The 27,990-nt window shown below is 39.1% G+C and overlaps 1 protein-coding gene across 6 annotated transcripts; it reads right to left on the bottom strand.

Moving 5' to 3' along the window:
- Positions 1-326: 326 nt before the first annotated feature.
- On the bottom strand, positions 327-27,981 carry VCL1 (vacuoleless1 (VCL1)). Of its 6 annotated transcripts, XR_016045078.1 has the most exons (17): positions 27,857-27,981; positions 25,246-26,788; positions 24,047-24,337; positions 18,958-19,097; positions 17,247-17,352; positions 17,058-17,150; positions 15,121-15,178; positions 5,810-5,899; positions 5,483-5,596; positions 5,136-5,243; positions 4,919-4,992; positions 4,756-4,810; positions 2,770-2,951; positions 2,085-2,214; positions 1,875-1,977; positions 1,213-1,310; positions 327-836 (listed from the first exon to the last, which is right to left on the bottom strand). XR_016045078.1 is itself a non-coding variant. In XM_006854595.4 (16 exons), exons 2-16 carry the CDS (start codon positions 26,062-26,064, stop codon positions 672-674), a joined length of 2,568 nt encoding a protein of 855 aa, XP_006854657.1. In that variant the 5' UTR covers positions 26,065-26,788; positions 27,857-27,981; the 3' UTR covers positions 327-671. The 6 variants fall into 6 exon arrangements, 5 of the variants coding, with proteins under 5 accessions (XP_006854657.1, XP_088708747.1, XP_020529347.1 ...); XM_006854595.4 differs by lacking the exon at positions 15,121-15,178; XM_088852621.1 differs by lacking the exon at positions 15,121-15,178 and having other exon boundaries at positions 17,247-17,365.
- Between the last annotated feature and the right edge of the window lie 9 nt (positions 27,982-27,990).

Below are 27,990 nucleotides of genomic sequence, written 5' to 3' on the forward strand. Positions count from 1 at the left end.
CTCCTTGTCCTCGACGGTAGTTCCCTTTCAACATGTTCAAAGGGAAGCTAACTCGTTTGGTGACGAATTGGCCAAAAACAAGGGTGAATCGTGATGCTTTTAGTTATTTCTTCCGCCTTTTTTTAATCAATGTATTTTGTTTTGCCATATTGCAATGAAGGTTAAGTACTCTAGTTCAAAAAAAAAAAAAAAAATCACGCGAATTGGTGGTCTCCATGAACATTATTATCGCCAGATTTAGTTACAGCAATATTATAAGGAAGCTTGTTTTTATCACGATAATTTGAATTTCAGAATAAAATCGCATAATATCAACATTTCAAATATTACAATGAAAAACTGACAAATTGAAATTATTGGCGATAATCATCACTAGGACAGTGACCAGAAAGGATAACACATGAGTTACTTCTTAAAAGACGATCAAATAACAGGTTCCCCACCTTCTAATTTAAATCCATTTACACAGATAGGTAAGTCGAGCTATGTCACAAACCATTCCAAAAGAGAAACATACGATCCTGACAACTTTCACAAGCCATTCCAACTTTCACAAACCAAAGCCATTTCAGAGATATGAAATAGCAGAAATGTAACAAAACAAAATACCAATCAACAATAAAAGGGGGGGATCGGATTAAAAGGGGAAAAATGAGGAGAGAAATCAATAACTATGACACTCCTTGAAGGGATAATCTGTCTCGAAGCGTGTCGAAAATGGCAGTTGCAGCTGCATTTTGGGAGAACGTTTGCTTGAGACGGATGAGCAGCTCACCATCTTTGGCCTGAGATGCAGCATCGGCCGCTTCCTTTGCCATCCCAATACGTGCATAAAACTGTTAACAGCCCCAAGCCAGGATATTCAGCATTTCAATAACATGATAACAAAAAATAAATCACAGCAGTCACCAAAGAATGGTGAGGAAAGCTCTCTCTCTCTGCAAATGGGTATACACATTAACATGGGTGTGGTGCGGCAGAAAATTGAACAAGTTTGTCCTATTTCACCTCTGATGAGAGAAAACCTTCCATCGACATCCATCATTTCCATGGACAGATCCATGGACTACAGGGCTCCATAATCCATTGGATTATAGCATAATTTCATCTCTACTGTAACAATCTAAATGACTGGAAACCGAATTGTTCAACGAAACAGTGAAAATCACTACATCTATCTCAAAAGAAACTAAATAAGCTGTCCAGTGATACCTCAGCTTTCTCCCGTGGATCTGTGAGTTTTGGTATGTACTTGAGAGCTTCCCCTTTGGCATCAGCATCAATACATGCTTCCACAAAGGGCTTGTAACCTGTAAGTTCCACAAACGACAACATTTGCAAGTATATATTATTGCTTCACACAAAACAAATTGTGTGCCTATGAGAAAACCATTGAGGCCGACCAAGAACACATACACATGCACACATGCTCACCAAGATGAACGATTAATAAAGAATCACGAAATGGAGAACCAAAGAAGTACGATTTGGCTATAGAGTTCAGACTCAGAAGAGCATTCTCATTTCCATGGTTCTAAAACTATTTTATGTTGTTGCAGACACAAGAATAAACCGGGTTTTAACACTTCAGATCAGCTCGTGAAGTTCACTTGCAATGAAATACCAAATACACTTCATACATCATAAAGAACAAAAACTGCCATTTCCTAGCCAATGGAGCCATCAGGGGTTTGAATTTAGTATATCCATTTAACTTTAAAGACAGCCTAGAATACAGAATAAGGCTTTTCAAATTCATCGTAGAACTTGATAATAGCAAAACCTAGCATTTGTCAATTATCAAGAGATATAACAAAGAACACAGCGACCTAATTTAAGTGCCATCAAAACTAAAGATAGAAAGGGTATTTTACCAATCGGAGGTCTCTTCTCCTTGGAGAATTTCTCAAGGCCATCCCAGTCTCCCTTTGCTGCTAAAGCTAATAGTTTCAGCCAGTACCATCTCTTCTCCGGTACCTAAAAATAGCATAAGATAATGAAAGTCCATCCAGTGTCATTCTTTTGAAAAAAAGTAAAATAAATTGAACCAAGAACATGGAGTATAAGGGACACAAATTGTAAACCTTAAATTCTGCCCGGACTTTAGCAGCAGCTTGTTCATATCCCAAAGTTATACATGTCCGAATTGTGTCACTCACACTAGAGTCAACAAACAGTGGCCGTTTTGTGGAAACTTCTAATTCATGCTGCACTCTAGTATATTCAGATTAACTGGCCAGTATTAGTGAATTAAGAAGCATAAAAGGAAGAAAGCAGTAGGATTATAAGAGCCTATCGACTGACTTCAGGGTTTGAAAGCTTTTAAAGGTCGTAGGTCTAAGAAAATTGAACACCTTTTATGTTGTCTACAATTCAGGATTTCCAGAATTATTAGGTTATGGTTTCTCCAATTTGGGCAATAAAATCAGTGCCAGTGAACCACCACCCTTTGAACATTCCTTTTGGAAAGGGGCTTTTATGTCCTAAATTGGAGCATTTTCTTGAGGAAAAGTGAAAGTTTTGAAAAAGAGACTTCATCCAACAAATACATGGCCATAGAACAAATTATAGCCTGTCCTAAAGACCCAGTTGAGTGGCAGTCCTAACCATACATCAAGATTAACATAGCAACAAAGAATCTGAAATTCAGAAACTCCAACCTTCTCTCATATCCTTTTGTTAAGCAGGGAATACTTGGAATTTCACAGTCAGCTAGACTAAAATCAGTAACTGCTCAGACTCTCCAGTTCACAAGCAGTAATAATTTACCTCAACAGCTTGGCATGTTCTTCAGCTGCCTTTGACTCAAAGGCATGCTCTTTAGTCTCTGAGAAAAGATTATGAGCTTGCTCAACAAGCTTTATTCGTGGTCCATGTATAGGTGATCCCTTACTAGCCAAAGGGTTCTTTCCTTGCTCCCAAGACTCCCTCCATAAGAGGAACGCCAAATCCTGTATTAAAAACTACCTTTGATCAGATCTAGAATAAGAGTATTATGAGAAATCATAAAGCTGATGCTGGGGTAAGACAATAAATCATGAATACATATTTTCACTGATTATTTTAAGGACAGAAAAATAAATAACATAAGGACCACCCAGAACTTAACTTTAACCCATGATAATGGCAACTGATATTTACATTATAATTCCCCATCAGTTGAGGAATGCAAGCAACTTCTGAAGCACTGATTCCAAACATTCTTAAAATTCCTGTATCATTCTAGCATCTACATTTTGATTCAACCACTAAATTCAGGACTGTCTAAGAACCCTTGTTTGAGTACTGGCAAAATGCCCAGTATTTATGACCATCCAGAAGCTGGCACACTCAACATACTGAAATTGTGAAAGCAAAACGTTTCTTCTGCTAAAAAAAGTTGTAACTGAAATAAACAGGAACAATAGAAGGTCTGAAGCAGTGATAAAATGCGAAGCAGTGATAAAATGCGATTATGAGTGCCATATCTCTGGCTAAGTGGTGGAAGACCACAAAGTCTGAAACAGTGACAACATGCCACGTACAAGTGGCACATTTTTTGTTGAGTAGTAGCGTTCTATTCTGACCTACTCTATATGAATATTAGGACAAGGGACACACTCTAAAATGTCTCAGAGTTTGAGTTTCCATAAAATGCTTCGGAGCACACAGGCAATTTCCCAAATGCAGCAGTTAATGCCCCAATCATAATATTCAAAAAGGTTGTCTCAATCTTACTTTCCTACCCTTCAAAGTGTAACTAGTCATAAGTTTTGCAGGAAGCATTCACCTCAGGAAAAAGCAAATCTATTAAGGGCGCGAAACCCATTAGACTACTACCTCCTATTTTCTTTTATGAATTATTTTCTTTTAATTCATATATTCTTAGTTGGGTAATAATGAAAAATAAAAATGTTCATACCGATTGACAAATGAACCATGACGTGTTGCCATCAAAAGAAAAAACGTGGGGCTTTATAATCTATCCATACTTATAATTACATTAACAGCATAACCTATATGCATGTACCTTCTTTGAAGTTATTTACATTGTTCAATTTTTTTTTACCCAGTAATTACTGCCTACCTACAATATCAAGTGCCCACCTGGCACTTCTGGAGCCACCTGGAGTGTAAACTTCCTGGCAGCCAAACACTTTTTGACTACAGCATTGGTGAAGCTTCTCAAAACAGGGTTAAGAAGGTGTGGAGATATTTCTCATAGGGAACTGTAATATGTGTGTGTTGGACTTGAAGAGAGGGGGGGTTAGGGCAGGGGGTCTCAATAATTATGGGCATAATTAAAGAAGGTTTTAGTGGGACAGTTTGGAAAGTTTTTCCTCTCTGTGTAATCAGATAAATTCGAGCCGTGGTAACCATGCAATCAAAGGGTAAATATCTTCTTGGTGGGGCAATGAAATTCTAGGAATCTCCGACACAATGCATCTGGAAGATGATAGTTTGAATGTAATATGATGCATCATTTGATGCTGTGGAGACAGGCAGATGTCTTTGAGAAATAAAAGAGCTATCAGCTCTATAGAGTTATTTTCTACATAATCGTCTAAAACTAAAGTAGAAACCTAATCTTGTGAGTAAGCAGGGGTCCCTAAGTTCGCTTACGCATTTATTTTTTTGGGTAAGTAGTTCACTTACGCATTTGCCACATTTAATGTTCACATCTACCTCTTGCCGAATCATCAAATATATACAACAAAAAACCCTATGAAAATTGTGACTAGTGATGGAAAGGACATCAGTTGAAGTTGAACTTACATGAAGCATTCCAGCAGACAAATAAAAGTCCTTCAAGAATTCATGCTTATAGCACCTACAAGCAGGAGAACACTCACAACATTGGAAAGAAAATTGGAACACTATATATATTCTTGATTCCGAATGTTCAGTAAAAGAAGACCCGATTCTAAAATTGTAATACCTTGCATAGGAGATGAACAGGTCACGAGCCAAAGGTTTCATCTGTATCATTCCAAAGAACTCCAGTGGGCTTTTCTGCATCCAAAACACTTTTAAATAACTAGAAATATGCCATTTCAAGGGAGTAACAAACTACTTCACTTAATCCATGAAAAACTACATTAATTTACACAATTATCTAATGCAAAATATTATTTACATCTCTCTAGAAGATATACCTTTGGCCAACTATGGAATAGAATGAGATAAACAAGATCAGTATCCCCACTTTCGGTTGCCTTGCTCAAGGCTCTGTCTTCCTCTCCCATACTCAACAAGAGAGGTACCTGAGAAGAAAAAGACCGCCTATAAAACTCCTCTTAACTGTTAGTCCTTTTTATCAAAAAAGAAATTAAAGCTCAGCTTCAAAAAAAAAAAGTCAAAGCTTTCCTCCCACGTAATCACAACAATTCCTCACTGACAAGGTTCGTGTTAATGGACTCATAAAATTTTTGTGAAAATCCAACAAAACCAAGAACTATCACACTGTAGGAATCAAGTGCTGAGAGTTCATGAGAAGAAAAACCTGCTCAGAGGAACGTGGTTCATATTCAACAAGCATTGCAGCTAACTTTCGGCGCCCACTTTGATTGGCATGAGCAGCAACTGCTGCATAAGATATGTCCTTGCATATTTTCAGCTGAAACTCGCAGATCGTTTTATTGTAAGTTTTGACATCCTACTAAAATGGATTCGATAATCCAAAGCCCCAGGTTATGTTGAATGCATGGTTACAAATTTTAAGGGAAAAGCATTCGTCGTATTAGTTCTGTTCATTTAGTCTGGGACCAAGTGGAAAGGAAAACCAAATCTCTACATGAAATTCAAAATGCTTCAGGGGAAAATGACAAACCTTGTCCAATAAGATGTCAAGGAGTGCCACGTCTTGAATACCTGCTGAAGCTGTTATCTTCACACATGCCCAATGCATTATTACCACCTCCTGTACAACAAAGAATAATATCAAATGTATTAACATTTCCCATGACAATTCTTTGAACAACAGGAGTTGGTTACTCTTTGAAGCCAGCGGTACACAAAAGTACAAAACATCCACTCATGCATAATAAGAAGGCAGCAGTTGCTATGACCCCATGAACTTGCATAAATAGAAAACTACAAAGCATTTGTGTTGCCCAAAATCCATATAAAAGCAGAAAAGGCATTCCTCTAAATTTCTCAAGTAAGCCCCCACGTTTTGTTTCATATTTTCATAATTAAATATAATGTAATTTTTTGATTATCAGGACCAATGTTTTTATAAATTTCTAACAATTACTTACAAAACACAAAACATATAGGTTATAGAATTCAAAAACCAGATGCTATAGTTTTCCAAGGTTAGAGAAAGAAGAAGGTTTTGGAGAATGGGGAAAGTAGCAAAGAGAGAGAGGGCTGAATGCCTGAGAAGTACGAATTTTTTATTGTAGAAAGAGAGGAAGTTTGGCAGTGAATTTCAACTGAGGGGCACACCATGACGCAAAAAATGAAGCCAAACAACCCTCAACCACAGATTTGAGTTCAATCTAGTTTGTCAAGATCTAACACATGGCCATTTGTATTTTAATGAAAATGTGCATTCATTGTCATTTACAGCCAAACATGGTTGAAATTAAGTGAGCCAACTGATTCACTAATCACATGGTTTCCCCATTCAACATAGTTAGCCCATGCCTAATTTGGGTAGAAACCAGAGAATGTAAGAGGAAATCTGGTTTATATAAGCCCACTGGAACCAAAAGAGATTCATTGACCCAAAACATACACTCCCCACACTCGAGAGAGAAAAAAAGAAGAAGGGAACAAGAGCAAGAAACGTCAGTGGATTTCCTAAGGAATAAGGCAGTAATAAGATGAGATTGTTCTTAGGTAATCTGTACTCCAACAAAATGCCAATGCAAGAAAAGGAGGATCAGGATAAAGCACTGGTGCTAGCAAGGAATAAAGCTCCTAGACCTAATTGTTTCAGCAGCTATTTTGCAGGATCTCTGGGATATAATTAAGGAGGAACTCCTAGATATTCTTTAGAAAATTTTACAGTTGATGTAGGATAATAACTGGGGCAATTTCTATTAATAGTCCAGTAGAGCAATTTAAAGAAATTTTTGGTATGCTTAGCGATAAATTGAGTTGGAAATAAGAAACATCTACTAAATTAATGAGAACATAAGATTACTTTATATATTGAACAGAAGGTATTATCCTCTAGGAAATTTCATCACAAATGTTCCAGAAATCCCTAAATTGCAATAAATTTACAAAGACTTTCTAAAGTTGAAATAAATCTACAGTAATCACTACAATAACAAAAGTACAACACCATATGTGCAAATGCCAGCATTGAACAAATGATTCTAGGGCAAGAAAGAGAGTATCAAGAATCAATTGTTCAGCATTAGCACTACCCAATAGATCCAAAATGCAGGCATTAATCTCTTAAAGATCTACAACCCTGAGCTCTATGCTTTCTTTTTTACCTGGATGTTTCGTGGCTCAAATCTTGATTGAAATGCAGCTGAAAATTTTGATCACGGATATTAGAATTTAATTTGGAAAATTTGAAACTTTACTCATTTTAGTAATCCTAGGCCAGTTTACTTTTTCTCTTCTTGTTATAAGTGTTTTAGAAGATATTGCCTTCCTAATATTTATTAAAGCTAGTTGACTAAAAATACAAAGGAATCCAGGTCTTTTTTTTTTTTTGGAGGAAGTTAACAGTAGGAATCCAGGTGTTTATATTTGGGAATGAAGATTTAGTAAAGACTCAAGAAATTTTCCCATTAGGAAAAAATAAAGAGGTTCAACATCTAGAAATACAATGTAAGGCCATAGAACAGAAAATGACGATGAAATACAGGACCTAATTCTCTCACTTCAAATCATCGTTCCTGGGATCTCTCAACTTGGTAGCAATCTCGGCAATCCCGCACTTCTAGAGCTGGGCCCAGGGTGGGATACACTGCCATATTAGGGGGAACACGATCCCAAGCCCTTAGGGATCCGTCAATATAAATCACAATCATGTTAGATTGATCTTTTTTAAGGAAACAAGTCTTAAATGCATATCCCTTAAAATAAAAGAGTATGCATATCGCAAAATCATGTTCTATATATTTTCCTTGTCGAAAATCACACTTTAGCAGGATGTGGCTCAGCCAAACCCCACTGAACGACCGATACCCGCTTCTTTTCCTTATAAAGTAGAACCCACAAGCAACGATAGATGACTGTTTCCAAACGGTGGGTCATCACCAAGTGTGGTACCTGAGATTCAAGAGGCTGTTAACTGATCCCGAATTCCTAGAATTGTTTTTTGAGATAAGGTTAACTATTATAAAAATAATAATGTACAAGTACAAAAATGTTCTCCCGCACAAGGAAGCGATATACAAAATTCACCTAAAAGGTGAGGGATACACAAAAATTTATACATCCAAACCGAGTAAGACCCTAAATCAGGTGGATCCACCAACATTAGGACTCGATGCACCTTCCTTAACAAGGGCATCAGCTAGGGAATTGGCTTCACGCCAAACGAAGGTCCATGAAATTGTGAATGGCCTGCTAATCTAAAAAATCTCTTTAAAAATATGGAGCACGGGTGGCCTGCCCTTCCTGAATTCCCAGTCCCTCCTTCCTTCCACTTTCTTGTCTTTTGAGGGGAATGATAAAATGATTGGGACCCCTACAAGCCTTTTCTTTATCTCCTCCATCTACAGAACCCTTCATTCGACCCCCTTTCCATTCCGCCATGCCGAAGGCCAGGTTCCCCTTGGTTCCTACCAAGATCCAAATGTTCAGGTTCCCCTTGGTTCCTACCAAGATCCAAATGTTCAACTGGATCACATTCTCTGAGAGAGCCTTGACGATCAACCAACTTCAAAGTAGTGGTCTCTAGTTACCTAATAGGTGCACTGCGCCTAGAAGAAGAGGAGACTAATGCCCATTTGTTTATCCACAGCCCTACAGCCAGCTCTCTGTGGGGGCGCACCTACTTCAGCTCATTGGCTGGTCCTGGGTGACCCCATCATCCATTAGTCAGCCGTTCGAGGCCTTCCTCTCTCCTCCATGGACCAGATGAAGGAGATGATATCTTTGGCACGCAGAGACTGCGGCTACCCTTTGAGTGATCTGGTTGGAGCGCAACAATTGCACATTTAGGGTGGAGAAATTGCACCTAATGGTACTATTTGATAAATTTAAATTGCTTGTTATATTCTGGGCTAAGAACCATAACCTCGTCAAGCATTGCTCACTCTCGGACTTCCAACTCAATTGGAGAAACTTACTCTCCCTCAGAGCAGCTCGCATATTCCTTCCTTTGGAGACCGGCCAAGTTAAACTTCACTTTGACGGCTACTCTCTTGGCAACCCAGGCCCTGCCGGTATTAGGACATCTTCAAAGATTCCGGGGCACCACACTATTTCTTTCTCCCACTTCGCGAGATTTGCAGAGTCCACAATAGCTGAAGCCTTAGCCCTTCTGGTGGGACTTCGCTGCTTCGACCCCTCATGGGGCACAAGACTGATTGTAGAGGGGAATTTGAAGAACGTAATAGCTTGGGCTTTTAGATCCTCCCTTTGCCCATGGGGATTGGAACATATCTTTGATGAGTTTCCACCGTTGCAGAGCCACACACATGGTCTGGCGACATACTTGGAGGTAGACTAACGCCGTGGCAGATGCCCTCGCTAAGGAAGGCACCTCTCAGCTGAACTCGTAGGACACTTTGACATCTTTCTGAGCTCTGGACAGCACATTTTGTTTTACTTATATACTTGAGCATGTATAGAATTTTTGGACCCCGTAAGGGGTTTTTGACACATGAATGCCAAGTGTGTGGGTGGTTCATTCTTTTGTAAACCTCCCAAATCAATACAATTTAACAATTTCTAAATAAAAAATAAAAAATCATGTTTTGTATATTTTCCAAACAGGAAAAAGATGCTTTTAGATGGGTCTTGAACCGTTGGAATTATCATGCAATCCTAAAAGGTTGAGATCCAGCTCCCCAACATGTCAAGATCAAGATTCCCAAAGATTTAGGGTGTATGGACAGTGATCCCGACCATAAGGAGCTTCCAGCGTATCACGATCCCACGCTCCTGATCCCAATCCCAATACCAACACCTATGTCTCAAAGACTAGAAGTTTTATTGAGGCCCTAGTAAGCATCCAGAGCCTAACCTGGTCCACTCCTAGCACTAGTAAGTTCACGGTTTCCTTGTTCTACAAACCGTCAACAGACTCCAAAAGCCGGCCTCACTCGAGTCCCATCATAAATCCAAGCTTTTAACTGGATTGTAATGTCCAAAAGAGCCCTCATCGTCCTCATCATAGACCAGCTCCAGTGAAGAGGATTGCAAATTGCAAATTGCCAATAGATGCGTCATGCGCAGAAAGACAGAGCTATCTAACAACCACCACCTTTCCTAAATGTCCTTTCACAATGAAACTCTGGGCTGCCTTGCTCAAATCCTTTCAATAGGTGATGGGCCACTTTGAAGACCACATAACAACTCTTTCAAACTGATTTCTCACCACCATACCCTTTCACTGGTCTTTCCCTAGGGCGGGCATCAATCATAGCCACGATATGGACACTCTGGCTGGAAAGGAAATGGCAAGGATGCCTCCGTCCAAGATATTGAAGACCATATCAAAGCCACCAAAATCTTTGGGCTATGAACCCCCAAAAATTTAGCTCATTATCAATCATAGTTAGCAATTCGACGACTAATCGCCGAATTTGTCAAAAAATCGGTGCATTTTGGAAAACGTTTTAAACATTATTTTTTTGAAAAGTTCGTCCAAAAAATGTAAATTTTTCATAATACCGTTAAAAATGCGATTTTTTGAAAAGCGAATAAAATGCGTCCAAAAAAATGTCTGTGAAAAAAAATGAAAAGGGCCTTGTTTCTGTCACTAGAACCTCTGTGAAAAAATGGTCTCGTCTTAACAGAATTAAAAGACTCGATACAAATTAGTGAATCTGAAAATTTTTAGAGAGAGAAGGGAGAACTGCTATCAAACCTCTATGAAAAAGCCCTGCTCAAAACTGGACACTCCCTCCCCCCCTTTGGAAAGAACTCTATCAAATCTCTGTGAAAAGATGGTTTGATTTTGGTTTGATGGAGCTTTGAAGTGGCTTTAATGGTGGCTCTGAGTCCTGTGCTGGTTTACTATTACAGTGCTTCGAATTTGCATCAATGGCAGACCTTGAGGTTCCAAGAAGGGAAGTGGGTGATGAAGTTGCAGAGAAGCTAAATCAAGCCTGTAAAGCACTATTTCGAGCTCTAATGGACTTGAATCTTTCTCACTCTTTCTTAGTTGGAACCCTAGAATCATCTCTGCAAAATTCAAATTCAAAGCATTTAATCCAAAGACGGATGAATTTAAAGCCTAGTGTAAAGAGATTAATTGAGGATTTTGAGAAATCTAACTCAACCAAAAGAAGAAAAATAAAGGAAATTGGTTTTTCTTCTTCAAAACCCTCCATAAACCTGAACTGGGTTTCTTCTTCAAAACCCAAGATAAAGTTGGGTTTCTTCTTGAAGTCCCTCGCTCCAAAAAATACGATAGCTTTTGCCTCTCATCTTGGATCAGGAATTATGGTATCTTTCCCATAATCAATCCCAATAAGATAAAGTTGAGGTTTCTTAGTAGTGTTAATCGTCTCTCTCTAAAAAAAATGGTTTGATATTTCACTGAGGTTTGATCCGAAAATTTGTGAATCCAAAAATTTCTAGAGAGAGAAGGGGAAACTGCTATCAAACCATGTAATATATCCGCTTGATCTAGCTTCTTTTTATATGGTGTATTTTTTTTATATGTATTTAAGTAGGTTTGATGTGGTGTATTTTTTTTATATGTATTTATCCGATTTTTTTTACTCTGATTTTTTAGCCTAGTCCGATATATTGGCGATATCTTTACATGAAGTATTTTTGCCGATCCATATTTTTTATCTGATTTTTTCATCCGACTTTTTAAAATAAAAACGAATTTTTTCCGATTTTAAGGTAAGCCAATTTATTGAAAGTTCCCGACTTGCTAACTATGTTCTCAATAGCAAACTTCTATGTATGGTGGGGGAGAATCATATCCCACCAGTTCACGCCCACAATCACAGGATACAGTCTTTGGCAACCACAAGAGGAGAGATCTATCAAACATAATGTCGATGGTTGCTCCCTTCACAATTTTGAATCTTCAAGACATGGTGAGATCTTCAGAGATCACCAGAGTAATACTTGTTGTAGGGTATTTTTCGACACTTGTATCCTCGGTGAGAATAAAGAGGAAGCCAGTTGCGACCTAGATCCAAAGGTACACAAAATACCTACAAACTACGAAAGCACTGATTGAATAAACCTTGATTTTGAGTGAATTTTGAAAGGTGTCAGATTGGTCCCAAAAAGCATGTGGGGGTGGCATTTGACTCCCTAAGAACACCCGCCAAGTTTCATAGCAATCTAATGAGGTTAAAGCAGATCAAACAGAAAATCAATTTCAAATCCTGCTCCTAACATGCTAAAAAAGTGCCTCATAACTACATCCCTATTATCGGGGTCTCAGATGAGTACCAGACTGCTTCCATTGGATTCAAAGGTCCGAAAACCCCCAGATATCAAGTTTCAACCCATTCGGGAGCTTCTGGACCATTCTAGGGCAAACATAACCCAAAAAGGTAGGTTTTACACTATTCTGGTGCACCCTCGATGAATCAGTTTCCAAAAATGGAAATTGTGCTTTGTGAACTTGGGATCATCTTCCAAGAGGCATACCTTCTCCATTTTAAGCCCAATCGACCCCAAATTTCAGAGGGTTCTTCGTCTCGCCTACTCTTACGTTTTGCTATATGGCACGGCCCAAGGCACGCCCCGAGATAAAAGAAATCCTAGAGAGAAGTGGCATAAAAAAAACTCATGTATTGCAGATTTTTGAAAGAAGGAGATCCCTTTGATCAAGTGGCCGTATCATGAAGCCCTGACCTCGGATCGTCTTGAAAATGGGTCCGTTGCGACCATGACGTCGACGGCTTCGATTTGAGGTAAAGATCACATGTGATTCAAGACCAAAGACATTGTATTTTGAGGTTATAAAAAGGTACATTTTCTGGCGATTGGAATTCCGTTTACTGGCGAGTTCCCCAATTCGAAAAGTGACAACCCGGCAATCAAATCGAGCGATTTTTTTCATGAAATGATCGTGGCGGCTTCCCCGTCAATCTATGATGAAAGAATGAACCCAACACATCAAGAAACGGACATGATCGAGCATTCAAAATGTATCATCTTTCGCCGGATTTTAAGAAGGGTTCGAAACCTTGATTCATCAAATTATATGTCAAAACGATCGTCTAGTCAAGACCGTCACTTTTACGATATTATTTTCATCAGAAGGCTGCTGGAAATGCTTGAAAAAGGCCCCAAATGATCACCATGTCTATGAAGCCTTTTTGGGGACCATCCGATCATTTCCATGATTCTAGGTGGGGGCATTTTGCCCCAAAAACGGGATTCATTTTTAATTCTATAAAAGTGTAATTGTTTATAATTTGGCTTGCTTTTAGTCATCCACCCTTGTTTCAAGGGGATGATGTATAAGCACCTTATGCTCATTTATAACCCTAAGTTCAAAGTGTTGGAAAAATTAATGAAATGCACTGAGCTTCCCCTTAGTTTGTGATTTTTGGTCTCTATTTTTTTAACCCCAAAGAGAGGAAAGAGAAAACTTTCACCCATTAAGGATTACCCCTAGAACCTTCCATTCCAACCTAGAACCCCTCACTCCCAACCTAGAACCCTTCACTCCCATCTTCCATAATCCTCATTCCCATACACCTTAGGCCTACTTTCTATAGTCCTTAGTCCATAAACTCTAACCCTACACCCTCACTTCCACACCAAGGACTCAACCCACCTTGAAGGACACATCAAGAAGGCTAGGACCAACCTAGCCCCCAATCCAAACCCACGCACCACACTACGTAACTAACCCTACCTCCTCTCTCTCTCCTCCCTTCTCTCTCTTACTCATCAGACCGGAGGCTAAGCCCCAAGTCCCTCTCTCTTTCTCACTTCTTTCTCTCTCTCTCTCTCAGTCTCAGACTGGGGGCTAAACCCCCTATCCCTCTCTCTTTCTCTCTTCTCTCTCTCTCTCTCTCTCTCTCTCTCTCGATCTCAAACTAGGGGCTAAGCTCCCGCTCCCTCTCTTTCTCTCTTCTCTCTCCCTTGCTCTCCTCTCTCTCTCTCTCTCTCGGCCTCGGACTGGGGGCTAAGCCCGTTGTCCCACTCTCTTTCTCTCTCACTCTCCCTCTCCCTCTCTCTCTCTCGTCTAACCCCCCTCGAACCGGCGGCTCCTCTCCCTTTTCTCTCTTCCTCTCTCTCTCTGCCTCTCACCCATTCGTTTGGACCGACAGCTAAGCCGTTGGTCCATCCCTCTTTCACTCTCTCTCTCTCGTCTAACCCCCCTCTCTCTTTCTCTCTCACTCTCCCTCTCCCTCTGTCTCTCTCGCGTACCCTCTAGCCACCGGCCCCTCCCCCTTCCTCTCTCTCTCTCTCTCACTCTCGCCTATCCTCTTAGACTGGTGTCTACGCCGCCGGTCCCTCCCCCTTTCTCTCTCGTCTAACCCCCTCGGACCGACGGCTTACCCTTACTCTCTTTTCCCCTCTCACTTTCTCTCCCTCTCTCTCTTTCTCTCTCTCTCTCTCCCATAATCTGCTTTAGGCATTACCAACGCATACTTTTGTTCACATGGAATTTGTAGATTTAGCTATGGACAATGTCAAAAGTGACTAATCTAACTAATTAAAGATAGTATTGATATTGATATAAGTAGACTCATCATCATCATCAGAGTCTTTTTCCAACTATTTAGGGTCGGTTACACGAATCTTGATCCGTCATTACATTCTATCAAGGGACATACCCTCAGTGATTATGAGGAACACCTTAACATAAGCAGATAACGTAGATTCAAGATTCATGAAAAGTTTTACATTGACTGCCTACCTAACACAACCCACCTTCTTTACGTAAGCTTGGGATGGGTTAAGGGAAAGTTTAAGATCCTCACTCTTCTTGGACCAATTTATATAAATAAACTATTTCCAATTATGACAAGATAAAAAAATAAAAGTCAAAAGGGAGAGGCCAACCTCTGGCGCTATGGGGGCCAAGCTGCCTAGAGGCACCATGTAGGGTCCAAGCAGGTACCTGGATTCTAAGGCAGGTGTTAATTTGAAAAGATTTAAAAAATATGCCATCTCAAGCATAAAACAAAAAATAGTATTAATGTTTTTTAGTATTTACATGGAAAAGTGTAAAATAAGTCCATTTTCTTTTCGCACAAGGAGATCATAATTACTATTTAATGTTAGTTGTGAAATCAAGCAGTTGGGGATCTACCATTGATTGGGCACGAAATCCACACAAAAAAAAATTTCTTGAATTTTATGACACATCCCAAGCTATCGGATTTCATTTCTGACAATTAAAGATGACTGTAACCTCCTTGTACCAAAAGTGAATAGTCTTATAGTATACAATCCTGCATACATTATACAAGTGCTCTTAGACTCTCAATATACTGTCAAGTTCACTTAAAAAAACATACATGGAAGTGTAAATTGATCATAAGCCTACATATCCTATAATGATTACTTAAATTGAATAACCCACAAATCAAGAAGAACAATCTATGCATAAACAAGTGTAATTCAAGAGTCATCATAATCATTAGAGCCCTTTCCCAACTATCTGGGGTCGGCTATACGAATCCCGGTCCGCCATTCTGCCATATCCTCAGTGAGGCAATCAATTCCCATATCTTTTCTCATTATCTGGTACAACACGTCGCTTATGGGGAACGCCCTAGCATAAGCCAATAGCATAGATTTAGGATTCATGGAATGTTTTAGCAAAGTTTTATGTTGGTTGCCTACCAAACACAACCCACTTCCTTTACCCGGGCTTACGACGGGTTAAAGGAAAGTTTAAAGTCCTCACCCTTCTTAGACCAAGTGTAATTCAACAATCAAAACTTTAAATGGCAAATCTAAAGAAACTAAAGGTTTTATCACCATCTTTCTTTGATATCAAAGGGACTTGGGAGCTGTAAACCCCACCAAACCCTTTTCCACCTCCTCAACAAGAGAAACTATTATTTGCCCTCAACAGTAGGTGGATTTTCTACCTGAAGTAACTTCTCACCAGGCAGCCGAGACAGCAGTCTGATGAAAATTGCAATATCTTTTTGATGTCATTGTTACAAAACCCCAGCGAGTCCAAAATCACTTTGGAACTATACATATGGAAACCTGCTGAGTTTGGCCAGTACCCATTATTTCTTTTTTGTGTTAGACTCGGCCAAGTCTCTGACAGACTTGGCTAAGTTAGCCAGACATGAATAGGCTCGGACCCTTCTGAGGCCTGACCCGAGTCCATGTTTTCCTACACTGTTCAAGGCAAAGCTCCACAAGCGTCACTTTGAAGGGGCCACAGGGAAGACAAGGCAACTGCTCTTGATAACATTGGCAACCACAAGCGGTATTTGTTCAAGATGTCCAATGCACACTTCTCTTGGAGATAGGAAGATCTAGACCATGACAATTTTCCAAAGCACTAATTCAAGAACAGACAAACAACACCAATTTCAAAAATGGTTCCAGGTTGATGATATGGGTTTTAGTAAAATCTATCTAGTTGTTCTCTATTCATAAGAAACTCCAAGAAGTTGAAGCTTTATCAAAGATTTGATATTTACAAGTTATCCAATCCATGCTTGTTATGTCAGTGTATTATGATTTGTCTTTTACCTAGCCTGCAATAACAGCATATTACGTAAGTAAACCATCAGGTGACCAGTAACCAGGAGCTAGTATATAGGCAATTATGCATAAATACATAATTGCCTATATTGTATACATGTATACATGTCAGCAAAATCTTACAAACAAGCACAAGTAACAGAAATGAGATAAGATTCATTGAGACTCTTTTTCTAGTTCACTATAAAGATCAAATCAATGCATTAAAAAAGACATTTTACATAGCTACAAAGACACATTATAAAATAAATAAATAAATAAGCTACCTGGTTAAGGCCAAGGTACTCTGATATTCTTAAAGCCAAAAGATGTTTGTGTGCATTAATCAACCGAGCAATCAGTACTGGTGGTGTGAGCACCTATCCCCATACACATCAACATGCATGCATAAGATAATAATTTGAATGCAATTAGTTCGACAAAGCATAAAAATAAAGCCCATTAAACATGCTTACCTTGTATTGCTCAATACTTAAAGGAACACCAATTTCATGATTCCGCACAGCATTCAATACCCGTAATGTCTTGCACATTTCTTGAAATCGGTCACGTTGGAACTGGCTGCCAAAGCCAACTGGATATGATTACCGAGAGCACATATCAGAAGACAAAGACTCTCTAGGCAAATGATATCGAAGGCCACAGACACGACCAAAAGAATAGAAAACACAGAGCATGAAAAGTGAATAAATAAATAACAGAATAAAAGCTGTATCGAAAAAGAAAACGAATAAGCATGAAGGTCTCCATATGAAGAAAAAGAAAAAGAGTGAGTATGCAAATCTATATGATAAATAGCAGATGCCTCATGAAACACTGGACCAGTTTTACAGCAAATGCAGGTTCCCTGGCATGAAGAAAAGAGATGTAGGATGGAAGCAAAATAAACATGAAACTACCTTAAACAAAGCATAACAAAATTCATATTAGATATTATCGTGCATCAGAAGAAAATACTGTTAAGCATCAACAACACGTACTCTACACAGATAATATCTTGATCACTCAAAAAGTGCAGTTTTTTGTCTCTCTGTTGTAATCGACTTATTAGATAGAAGATAACAGGGAAAAGAAGAGATTCATGAAGTGATAGCAAATGTAACCACTAAAAGGATAACATGACAATGAGCAACCAAAACAATCTCCTAATATCAGAAAACAAAAGGAAAAAGAGCACGACCCCAGACAGATTGATAAAGACAGATCAAAGAACACTAGGATCAACCTTCTGAATGCATCATTCCTGACCAAGCAGATAGCATGAGCTCTGTGCCCATTCACTAGATTCTATGACTTCATCCATATTGGTATCCAAGGCTGACATAACAATTTCAGTCCTTGATATGCATGCTGACAGGAGATCCAGATCTAACGCATGCTTCGGAAAATGGGAACACTTACAAACAACATGCCCCTTAACATATCAAAGAGACAACTGGAATGTCCTGCATGTACCGAACCATTACTGAAATCTCCTGCAACCTAACAGTATGTGCATTCCCCAGGTCCTCTAGCTCCTTAGAATTATTCATCTCGGAGAGTTGTTTCTTAATAACCATATATAAGGGGCTATTACATTTTCTCCTCCTTTATGTCCTTACATTTTTTGAGAAAATTTGACTTATATTTTAAATATATTTTACAACTTTTTGGTTATTTCATGATACATACCCAAAAGAGATGCCTTAAACATAATGAACAAGCTTAAAAAACTTCGATTTGGATTCAATGAATAACATATTTTACGGGAGAGGCAACAACAACAATTCCAAATTCAACAAAATTATGACCAACATGTGACAGCTTAACCTAGCAGGAACAAGCATATTTACCTATTCTACCAAGCAAGAAAGCATTGTAGCCAGTAGAAATATCCCCCAAATTAGAGAACCATGATTTTTAACCTCTTAAAAAGAGAATTTAAAATTGACAAGTGAGTATCGTAAATCCCTATGTAAAAAAGGAGTAAGAGCAATGATGAAACTTTTCAATGTAAAGCTATTCAAAAAGCCCAATTGGAAATTCATATTTAGCGAAAGATATTGGATGTACTTGTTTCTCTGCCAACACTATCATAGCATGATTAGATAAAATAAGATGAACTTGGCTAATTAAGTACAGAAACACCTCTACTATTTGTGTCAAGCAATGCCATGGAAGACCCACCTGCAGAAGGCCCGACCATAGCAGGCAGCTCTTAGGAGAGTCCGTTGGCGTGAAATATCATATTCATGGCCTGCAGCATCAATACAAGCTTCAACTGCCGCTGGCAAGGAGGAGCGAATTAATCTTAAATTTTCATCAGCCTGTCACCAAAGTATGTCATATTTCGGAACAAAGTATGTCAGCCTGTCACCAAAGTATGTCATATTTAATTAAGACCAACATGTGCCAAAAGAGCTCTAGTAAAAAGCTTATGCATGAAAAAAGCAGCACGTTGAAATTACAGAGTGCAACAACACTTAAAGTTATAGAAGTTCCATGCCAGCAGAATCAGACAGCAAATATAATTCCTATACTACAGCACTTGAGGCATGATATACAAGATGGATAGATGGATTGATGTACAAAGCAACCACACACACAACTTCAACTCTAATATTACCTGTCAGAAACCAATGGATTAGCTCAAAGGAAAATTTTGTACAGAAAAAAAAGAATAACAGCGAAAAGGATGGATATCATTCATGAATTATGGCCAGGACCAAATATTTAATCACCACAAAAGATCGCACTTAATTACGTACAAAAGGATTCTCAAAACAGAAACAAAGATTCCCTGAAGACCTAGTCAAGCACAAGAGACATCCCTAAAAAATGCCAAATAAACGATTAGAGTAGAAACTCTGAAACTAATTCCAAACAAATGCTTAAAGTAGGGTATATAGGCAAGGAGATGATATGTCGGAAGAGTGGTGCATTGTCAAATGAAGTGCACAAAATACTCCATCAGAAACTTGTTGTAAGATTTCTACAAACAGCCAAGTCTCCATAAGTCCAGACCAATTGATTAGTGCAAAGTAAAAAATATAGTAACAGAAGAATGCCTCTCCTCTAAAAGCAAAATTTCTTGAATTGAAGGAACTCCTAAAGGGTTACAAGAAAACCTGCAGGGCTGTGAAGACCCCCCATATGCACATCTTCCCAAGTGATCTCCAAGTTCGTTAAAGGATCTTCCACAAAGGTTTCAACCTCAACGATGCCTTACATTACATGCACCATACCCAAGGCTTCAGATACATTTCAATGTACAAAAGACCTATATAGTACATAGTGTGCCAAGTTCCACAGAGATCACCCAAGTATCCTATCTCATTTTAAGAAGTGGCACGTTTTCCAATTCACAATGTGATGGTATTGATCATTTAGGCATGAAGTGATATGGTTACCCTATAATACACCTTAGTCCATCAACAAAATATCCTTGGTTCAAATTCTCAAGGAAATCCACGTAAATTATGAAGGCCAATAGCTGTAAACTAAGTCACACAAACTCTCTAGCTTGATAGCTTATATCATTCATCAGTGATCCTGACTTTGCATTTAAGTAAATCCCTAAAACATGAAACATGCCATTCAGGCTGCCAACAAGCGTGATTCGGCCCAGCCCGGCCCGGAATTCGTGATTTCGGGCCATGGCCAGGAGAAGCCCGGAAAAGTTTTCTTAAGCCCTGCCCATGCCCAGCCTGAAAACGGATTTCAGAAGGCTTTCGGGGCTGGGCTTAGGCCAGCCCAAATATAAGCCCGGCCCAGCCCAAATACAAATTGTCTTTTCTTTTTTTAAAGTAAGATCTCTCCCTTGGAATTTTTTTTGCAAGTCCAATTACCCAAAAAAAAAAACAAGAAAAAAAACTTTTCTATAGAAAAACTATACTAAAACATTTTTACCAACCCTAACAAAATCTAACAAATAAAAAAAGTCTTTTATTGAAAACCAAAAAAGGTCATTTGGGATGGCGATGGAGGCACGTGGCCACCCAACCACCACATGCCCCCCCCTTTCTCTCTCTCTCAAAAAATATAAAATAAAAAAAGCTTTTCTTAAAACCTAAAAAAGGCATTGGGGAGGGTGTCCATCACATGGCCACCCAACCACCGCATCCCCCCCCCCAAAAAACCCCTCGTCCCTCTCTCTCTCTCTCTCTCTCTCTCTCTCTCTCTCTCTCTCTCTCTCTCTCTCTCGAACGGTTCCCTTTTCAACCCCATAATTGAAGTAGTACCAGGGGTTTCACTCAAGGTATACAAAATAATTTTTTTAAAAATCCCTTCCCAAAAGAGCCTACCAAACTTTGCGAATTCCCCACAATCACTAGAAAGTATGAAAATTACAAATACAGTGTCTTCCACTAAATAACTTTTAATCACAACTTTGCAATGAAGAGCGTTGCTCTATTACAACACTTTCCAATTCACAAAACGTGCTGAGAAAAATAAAAGGCAAATATAATAAAGGATGCATGAGTTTGATGGCTTTGAGAAGCCGATTTAATTCTCAATCACCGTGAGATTGCCGCAACGATTTCGGTACAACCCTTGTTACCACATGGCCACCCAACCACCGCATCCCCCCCCCTCAAAAAACCCCTCATCTCTCTCTCTCTCTCTCTCTCTCTCTCTCTCTCTCTCTCTCTCGAACGGTTCCCTTTTCAACCCCATAATTGAAGTAGTACCAGGGTTTCACTCAAGGTATACAAACTAAATTTTTTAAAAATCCCTTCCCAAAAGAGCCTACCAACCTTTGCGAAATCCCCACAATTACTAGAAAGTACAAAAATTACAAATACAGTGTCTTCCACTAAATAACTTTTAATCACAACTTTGCAATGATGAGCGTTGCTCTATTACAACACTTTCCAATTCACAAAACGAGCTGAGAAAAATAAAAGGCAAATATAATAAAGGATGCATGAGTTTGATGGCTTTGAGAAGCCGATTTAATTCTCAATCACCGTGAGATTGCCGCAACGGTTTCGGTACAACCCTTGTTACCACTCTTATTCGATAGCGCAAGAGGGATGGCATAGAATTATCATGAGAAGCATAAACAACATGCCACACTAACAAATACTCACACATCATATATTGGCCAAAATGAACCTCACATGGGACACAAGACCATGTGAGCATTAAACGGGAGAAACATGGTCAAAACCATCTCAAACGATGTAGTATGGAAGCTAGGATGTGCTCTAGGTGTTCACGCACCATATGGGATCAAAGCGCCACAACCCAATGTTCAACACACACCTCAAGCTTACTGTTATGGATAAAACGGAGCCTGATTTACAACAGCATAAAAGATATAACAATTTGGAAAGATTAAGATCAAAACCACGCCATGGATTCATACCATATAGGACTTTCAAATGGTATGATAAATGAAGTTCAAAAGAGAACAAATGAGATTACTTAGCTTACTGTAATAGGGATTTACAGCAGCAGTGGGCCTTAACTTACTGTAATGGCCATTTACAGCAGCAGCACATCCACCCAAATGGAAGGTAGGTGCATGGCTAACCTTCAAGTTGGACCTTCATGGTGGGATGAAGACTACTATCCTTTTCTCTAAGGAGGCTCAACAACTCAAGAGGAAAAAGCAAGGGAAATGAGAGTGGGGAATGTGGTCTCTTAACGAACAACAAGTGGGAGAGAGAATTGAGTTAATGAGGTAGGGTAGGACACCCTTTTACAAGAGGTTTAAAGTGTGGACTTTATCATAGATTAGATCTTGGCCATCCATTGAGCAATCCAAGAGTTGAGAGAAGCTAAAGACCTAGCCTTATCAATCACCATTGGTAGCTATCATGTGAATGGTGATGATCAAACATACCTTTATCACCATCTTATCTCCTCTTGTCATTTCAGTCTTTCACTTTTGAATTAGGGGCAACTTGGACTCCTCTCCACGAATAACAAAAGAGAATGCAGGGTCTGAGACCCAAAATTAATACACGGGCAAAAAGCTCAAAGTTAAAGCACAAGCGATAATATTAAAGGAGTTTGAGATAAGTTCCTAGGAAAGGTACTGATGTATAAGAATCCTAATTTCATTTTGGAACTTGGACAGCATTGCTGACCATTACAATAACCTCATACTAGAGGATATTGAAAGGTAGATGTCATCAAATGGGTCATGAAGACAGAAAAGGCATCAAAACACCCAAATAGGGTGAAACTTATGTTCTCTGGAAGCAACCTGCATCAGCATCTCTAAGCAAGCAGAAGGTGATCTTGTCTAAGTTCTTCATGGGCTCTCACACAATTGAAAGTATGAACTACAAGCAATTAGTTAGGAGGGGGGTCAAGAGACCCTTCACTATGGGGGACGGCATAAATATTCCCAGAGATTTTTTACCATATCTGTGGAGAAGCAAGCAAATCTTCCGATTACTCGCGAATAGATGTTACACACTAGGTGCTTTCAGCTAAGGATTTCTTCCCCATGCCTACTTGAGAAAATGCCCCATCATCTCTGTTGTATATTTCAGCTTCTTCAACTTGTGTCAGAGTTGAAGCTATTACTTTATCGTACATATTTCAAATTTTAGTAAATTATAAGAAAAAATATCAATTTGATCTAACAAATGTGCTCCCTTTAAATTATCTAGCAGATGCTAAAAGATTCTCTATAACCCTAAAAGCAGTACATTCCTAATCCTATGTGTAGCCATTGTTCTCAAGAGAAATGTTATTCGTCCTTAGCAGTTTTATCAGGTATAGACAAACTGAAATTTTTAGCCAACCCCAATTAATTGGGATAAGGCCAAACAGAAAATTTTCTTGAACCAACTCATGTACCACAACCACAAGGATAACCAAGTGAACCACATAATAATGTATCAAACCTGCACTTTTGAATGAAAAACAACAAAGAAAGTCAGGATGGATTCTACACCTTGAATATTCCACTAATTGAAGTCAGGAATATAATCAAGTATTACTGTTTGCTTCTATTTGTAAACATAACTTCAACTAAATTTCCAATACAACCACTATAGAAACCATATCCAGCAATTTCAAAAAATGAAGAAAGCAAAAATAAATGAATTACAATTTTAAGTAAAAGAACTATATGAATTTTGTAGGATAAAATATTTCCAGCTACTAATTTTATGAAAGTTCCCTTCCCAAGACCTACTTGTACTGTCAACCGCCATAAGGAAGTTTACACAACCAAATTTGCAAGCATGTCCATATAATATCCAAGGCCAAGTAGAGAATCATCCATTTAAAAAAGAAGATCAGGAGAAAGTACCTTGGCACTATGTTTGTCAAAGTGATCCAATGCATCATACAACAAGGCTGCAGGTAAGGTGCTCCCAATTTTAAATATAGACAAAGTAGAGTCAGTCACTCGTTGCAAGAATTCCATACTCGAATTTGAGAGGATCCTAACACCATCACACTCAGGAATAAGGATAATCGGTTCATCATACGAGTATTTGATTGCATCGCTACCAGATCCCACCATCAAAAGTGTGTCATCCCAACAAAGAAGCACACCATACAATCCACACCATGTCAAATGCTCAGGGGGGAGTGCTGTCTGCAAAAAAAGATGTGCATATACAATAAGAATATAGTGACTTCTACTATTATAAAAGATGGGGAAAACCCAGGCTTTTTCTTCCTCCAGCTATTACCAAATAGCCACTATTTGCCGGCAGTTTCTACACAAGCAGGGTTCCAAAAGCTATGGAGACAAACGACTTGCGGCAGTATTCCCACACAAGCAGAGGACGATAACAGTACAAAATCTGTATAGCGGTCCATCCAAAATGACCCTTAGAGAATAACAGTAACCATTAAAGAAAAATATTCAGGGAATAACATTTGTTCTCTCTAATTACAGAGAAATGAGAAACAATACCCATCCAAATGTGGAAGTCAATTTAGGTTGATTCAGTTCAACATAATAACTAAAACCTTTTCCAAGTAGATTTAGCAAGTGAAAAGTCCAATTCCATTCATTAAGTAGTGCCAAACTTGACTCAAAGACCAGATGGACACCCAATCTTTCCACAAGTAGTATAACTGAACCCAAAAGAAAGGAGGACTATTCAAATATGAAAACTTACAAAAAAGATAACCCAAATACAAACTGCATTAAAACTAATGGTTAGAAAAAAATAAAACCAAACACAACTATTCAGTGAGAGAGAGAGAGAGAGAGAGAGAGAGAGAGGGATAGTCAGTTAAAATAGGAAAGTCCTGACCAAAAGACTCACAAAAAATGTATCCTGAAATTTTGGAAGAAATCATTCTTAGAAAGACTGAACAGCTTAAAATTCAATAGATTCATTTGAATTCTAACATATTACATAAGAAAGCACAAAGTCAACAAATTTTAAGCACTTAAAACAGTGTCATTCCCAATCACGAGAGAGCCTGTGAGAAAGAGAGGTAAACAGACTACTCCATGATCAACTTAGAGAGAGAGAAGCATGAGCTAACCTCGCAATCATACTCGAGCAGTACTGTCGAGAAATCTATCATCTTTGATGAGGAATCCAACTCCTGCTCCATCGAGGAACCCATGGACAACACCACCAACTTACCGATATGGGTGAATGCGGCCAAGTACTTGCCATGGGGGGATACTGCCATCTTCTGAATGGGGCCCAACCCCTCCCCTACCCTCTGCACCACGTCCTCCTCCACCACCAAAATGTAATCCTCCACTGCCAGCAGCACCTCCACATTCCCTGACATCGTATGCTTTGGCTCTATCACTGCCATACACAGCGGTGGCTCCTCCAGCCCCGGGTCTGCAAACTTGCATGGCCTCAGATCCTTCAAATCTGGCACACAAAATATCAAATTGCCCTCAGTAAGGCAAACCACCCCATTGCCCCAAAACACACACTCAACCACATTCTGCTCCCTGCACTCTCTGCCCATTGAGAGGGAAGGTTCTAGGATGTGAGCATGGATGTCATAAAAGAAGAGGGTGCCATCCTGGACGAGACAAGCAAGAGTTTGGTGGTCGGTCCATGCCATGGCAACGAGGCGGCCCCCAGGACGGTCCCAGACAGTGGACGCAAGAGGTATGCCAGCAGCGTTGAAAATTTGGAGCTTGCGGCGCGCGGGCTCTGAGAGGAGCTGGATGATCTTTGACTCATCACGCAAGGCCGCGATGGGCCCACCAAAGGGGGCGCAGGCGAGCTTGTGGCGGGAGAGGTCCATGTTGCGCCAGCACATTGAGTATAACTCCGGCTTCTGGTAGTAATGACTCGAGAGGATCTGCCATTCTGCGGCCACAGAGACCGACATTGGAAGATAATGGAATGGAATGAAAGACCTAAATGGGATCAAGAAATTCTATGGTTTCTCATAATGTCGAGGAGGATGATGATGGGCTATTTTTGGGGGGGGGGGGCGGGGGAGGGGAACATTAATGACCTTGGTTTTGGTTTTCGAATAGCCCTAGTTTTGGACGAGGAGCCTAAACTAGGGGGGACAGGAGGGGGGGGGTGAGAGGAACGTTAATGACCCTGGTTTTGGTATTTGAATAGCCCTGATTTTGGACGAGGAGCCTAAACTAGGTAGTTTTGGAGGAGGATGGAGAGGAATGTAAGGTTTAGGGGAGTGCTAGGGCTCAGGTTGATGCTATCTCTTGAGGAAGCAAGAGAAATACAAGGAAGAAGTAACACAAAGTCATACTTTTGTGGGTCTGTTTGGACGACAATTAATTCTATCACAATTATACTGCTATATCTGAAACTGGTATATTCTGTGTAATGTTAACTTTTTTGTTGTTTGGCAGGTATTATTGCACACTCCATTCTATCTCCCAATCATGTTATATGTTGTTTGGATGAGGTTAACTCAAACTTCTTTTCTAGGGTTTTGGTATCAATGAAAAAATCACCAAACGACTTGTGATATAATTAGGGTTGCATTTGCAGAAAAGATGTTGTACTATGGTGATATGGTGATCCTTGGCCCTGATCTTGCATCATATAAACCTTTGTTTACGTTACCATGAAGAAAATCCCTGAAATGCATCACCAAAACAACAATTCTAATACAATTAAAAACCAAAACAGAATGGAAAATTGCTCAAAATAAAAGTGAGGAATTAAACACAAATTAAAGTAGCTTAGTAGTATTTAGAGGAATGAGGATTCTCATAAAAGATAAATTATGAAAGTTCCCAATGGTATTGCAAGCAAATGAAATATGACATAACAAAGTAGAAATCTCAGCTTTTATGACCAACATTTATGTAACTCAACAAAAATTTCACAGTGCGCCATCAAATTCATAGGATTACGAGATAATCAAAATAAAGCACAACATGAACGAGTTAATTGCATTCAAACAAAAAGCTTAAGATTCCACACACTTCTTGATTCATATTGAGCCCATCTATTTACATTAATGTGATACAAAACTTCAAACGAAATACAAGAGAAAAATGGCAGGCTACATTGCTCGTAAAACCTGCCAAATTCATAGAATCAAAAGAAATAAAATTCAAATTTAAGGCCCAAATACCACCAAATTTTTTTTTGATTTGTTACTGATCCTAATTAGATCCATCCATTCACCCAAAAAAGGAAAAAAGAAAAAAGAAGAAGAAAAAGAGGGTTCCTTTATCCAATACAAAACCAAAATTGAAATCTACTAGCAAAAAACCCATTAGCAAATATTGAATCCATTAGCAATTATTATAAGAAAACAAGTACGTCAATTAACAAAAGCAAAACCGGGATCCATTAGCAAAAAAAGCCATTGTAATTCACCAAAAACATTCGTCCAAATATGCTTTGATTAATGAGACAAAAATTGAAATCCATGGAGAAGCAGCTAAAAGAACAGCCATTCCCAAAACTATTCACGAAATGGGGAAAATCCAATCTCCAAAAACATACAAGACCAAAATAAAACCCACTGAAAAGGAAGGAAAACCACAGGCAGTCGCAAAACTATATAAGAAATGAGGAAAACTCAATCCCCAAAACCAAAATCGAAACCAGATGTCAAGAATGAAACCAAAAAAACCAGCAGGCATTTCCAAATCCATTAGTAAGTATAAATCGAACTTAGGTCGATAACACACCTGTGCTTTGCTAATTTGAGACTGAATTCAGAGTCCATGTTGAGAGAGAGGGGCTCTGCAACTTCATAGGTTCTAGAACGCGTCGGCCATAATGAAAAAGCAGGCCGACAAGCAGACTTACAAGCGCGTTTGGG

Source organism: Amborella trichopoda, chromosome 11, assembly GCF_054954075.1.
Source record: "Amborella trichopoda isolate Santa Cruz 75 chromosome 11, AtrichopodaSantaCruz75HAP2 v2.0, whole genome shotgun sequence".
NCBI lineage: Eukaryota > Viridiplantae > Streptophyta > Magnoliopsida > Amborellales > Amborellaceae > Amborella > Amborella trichopoda.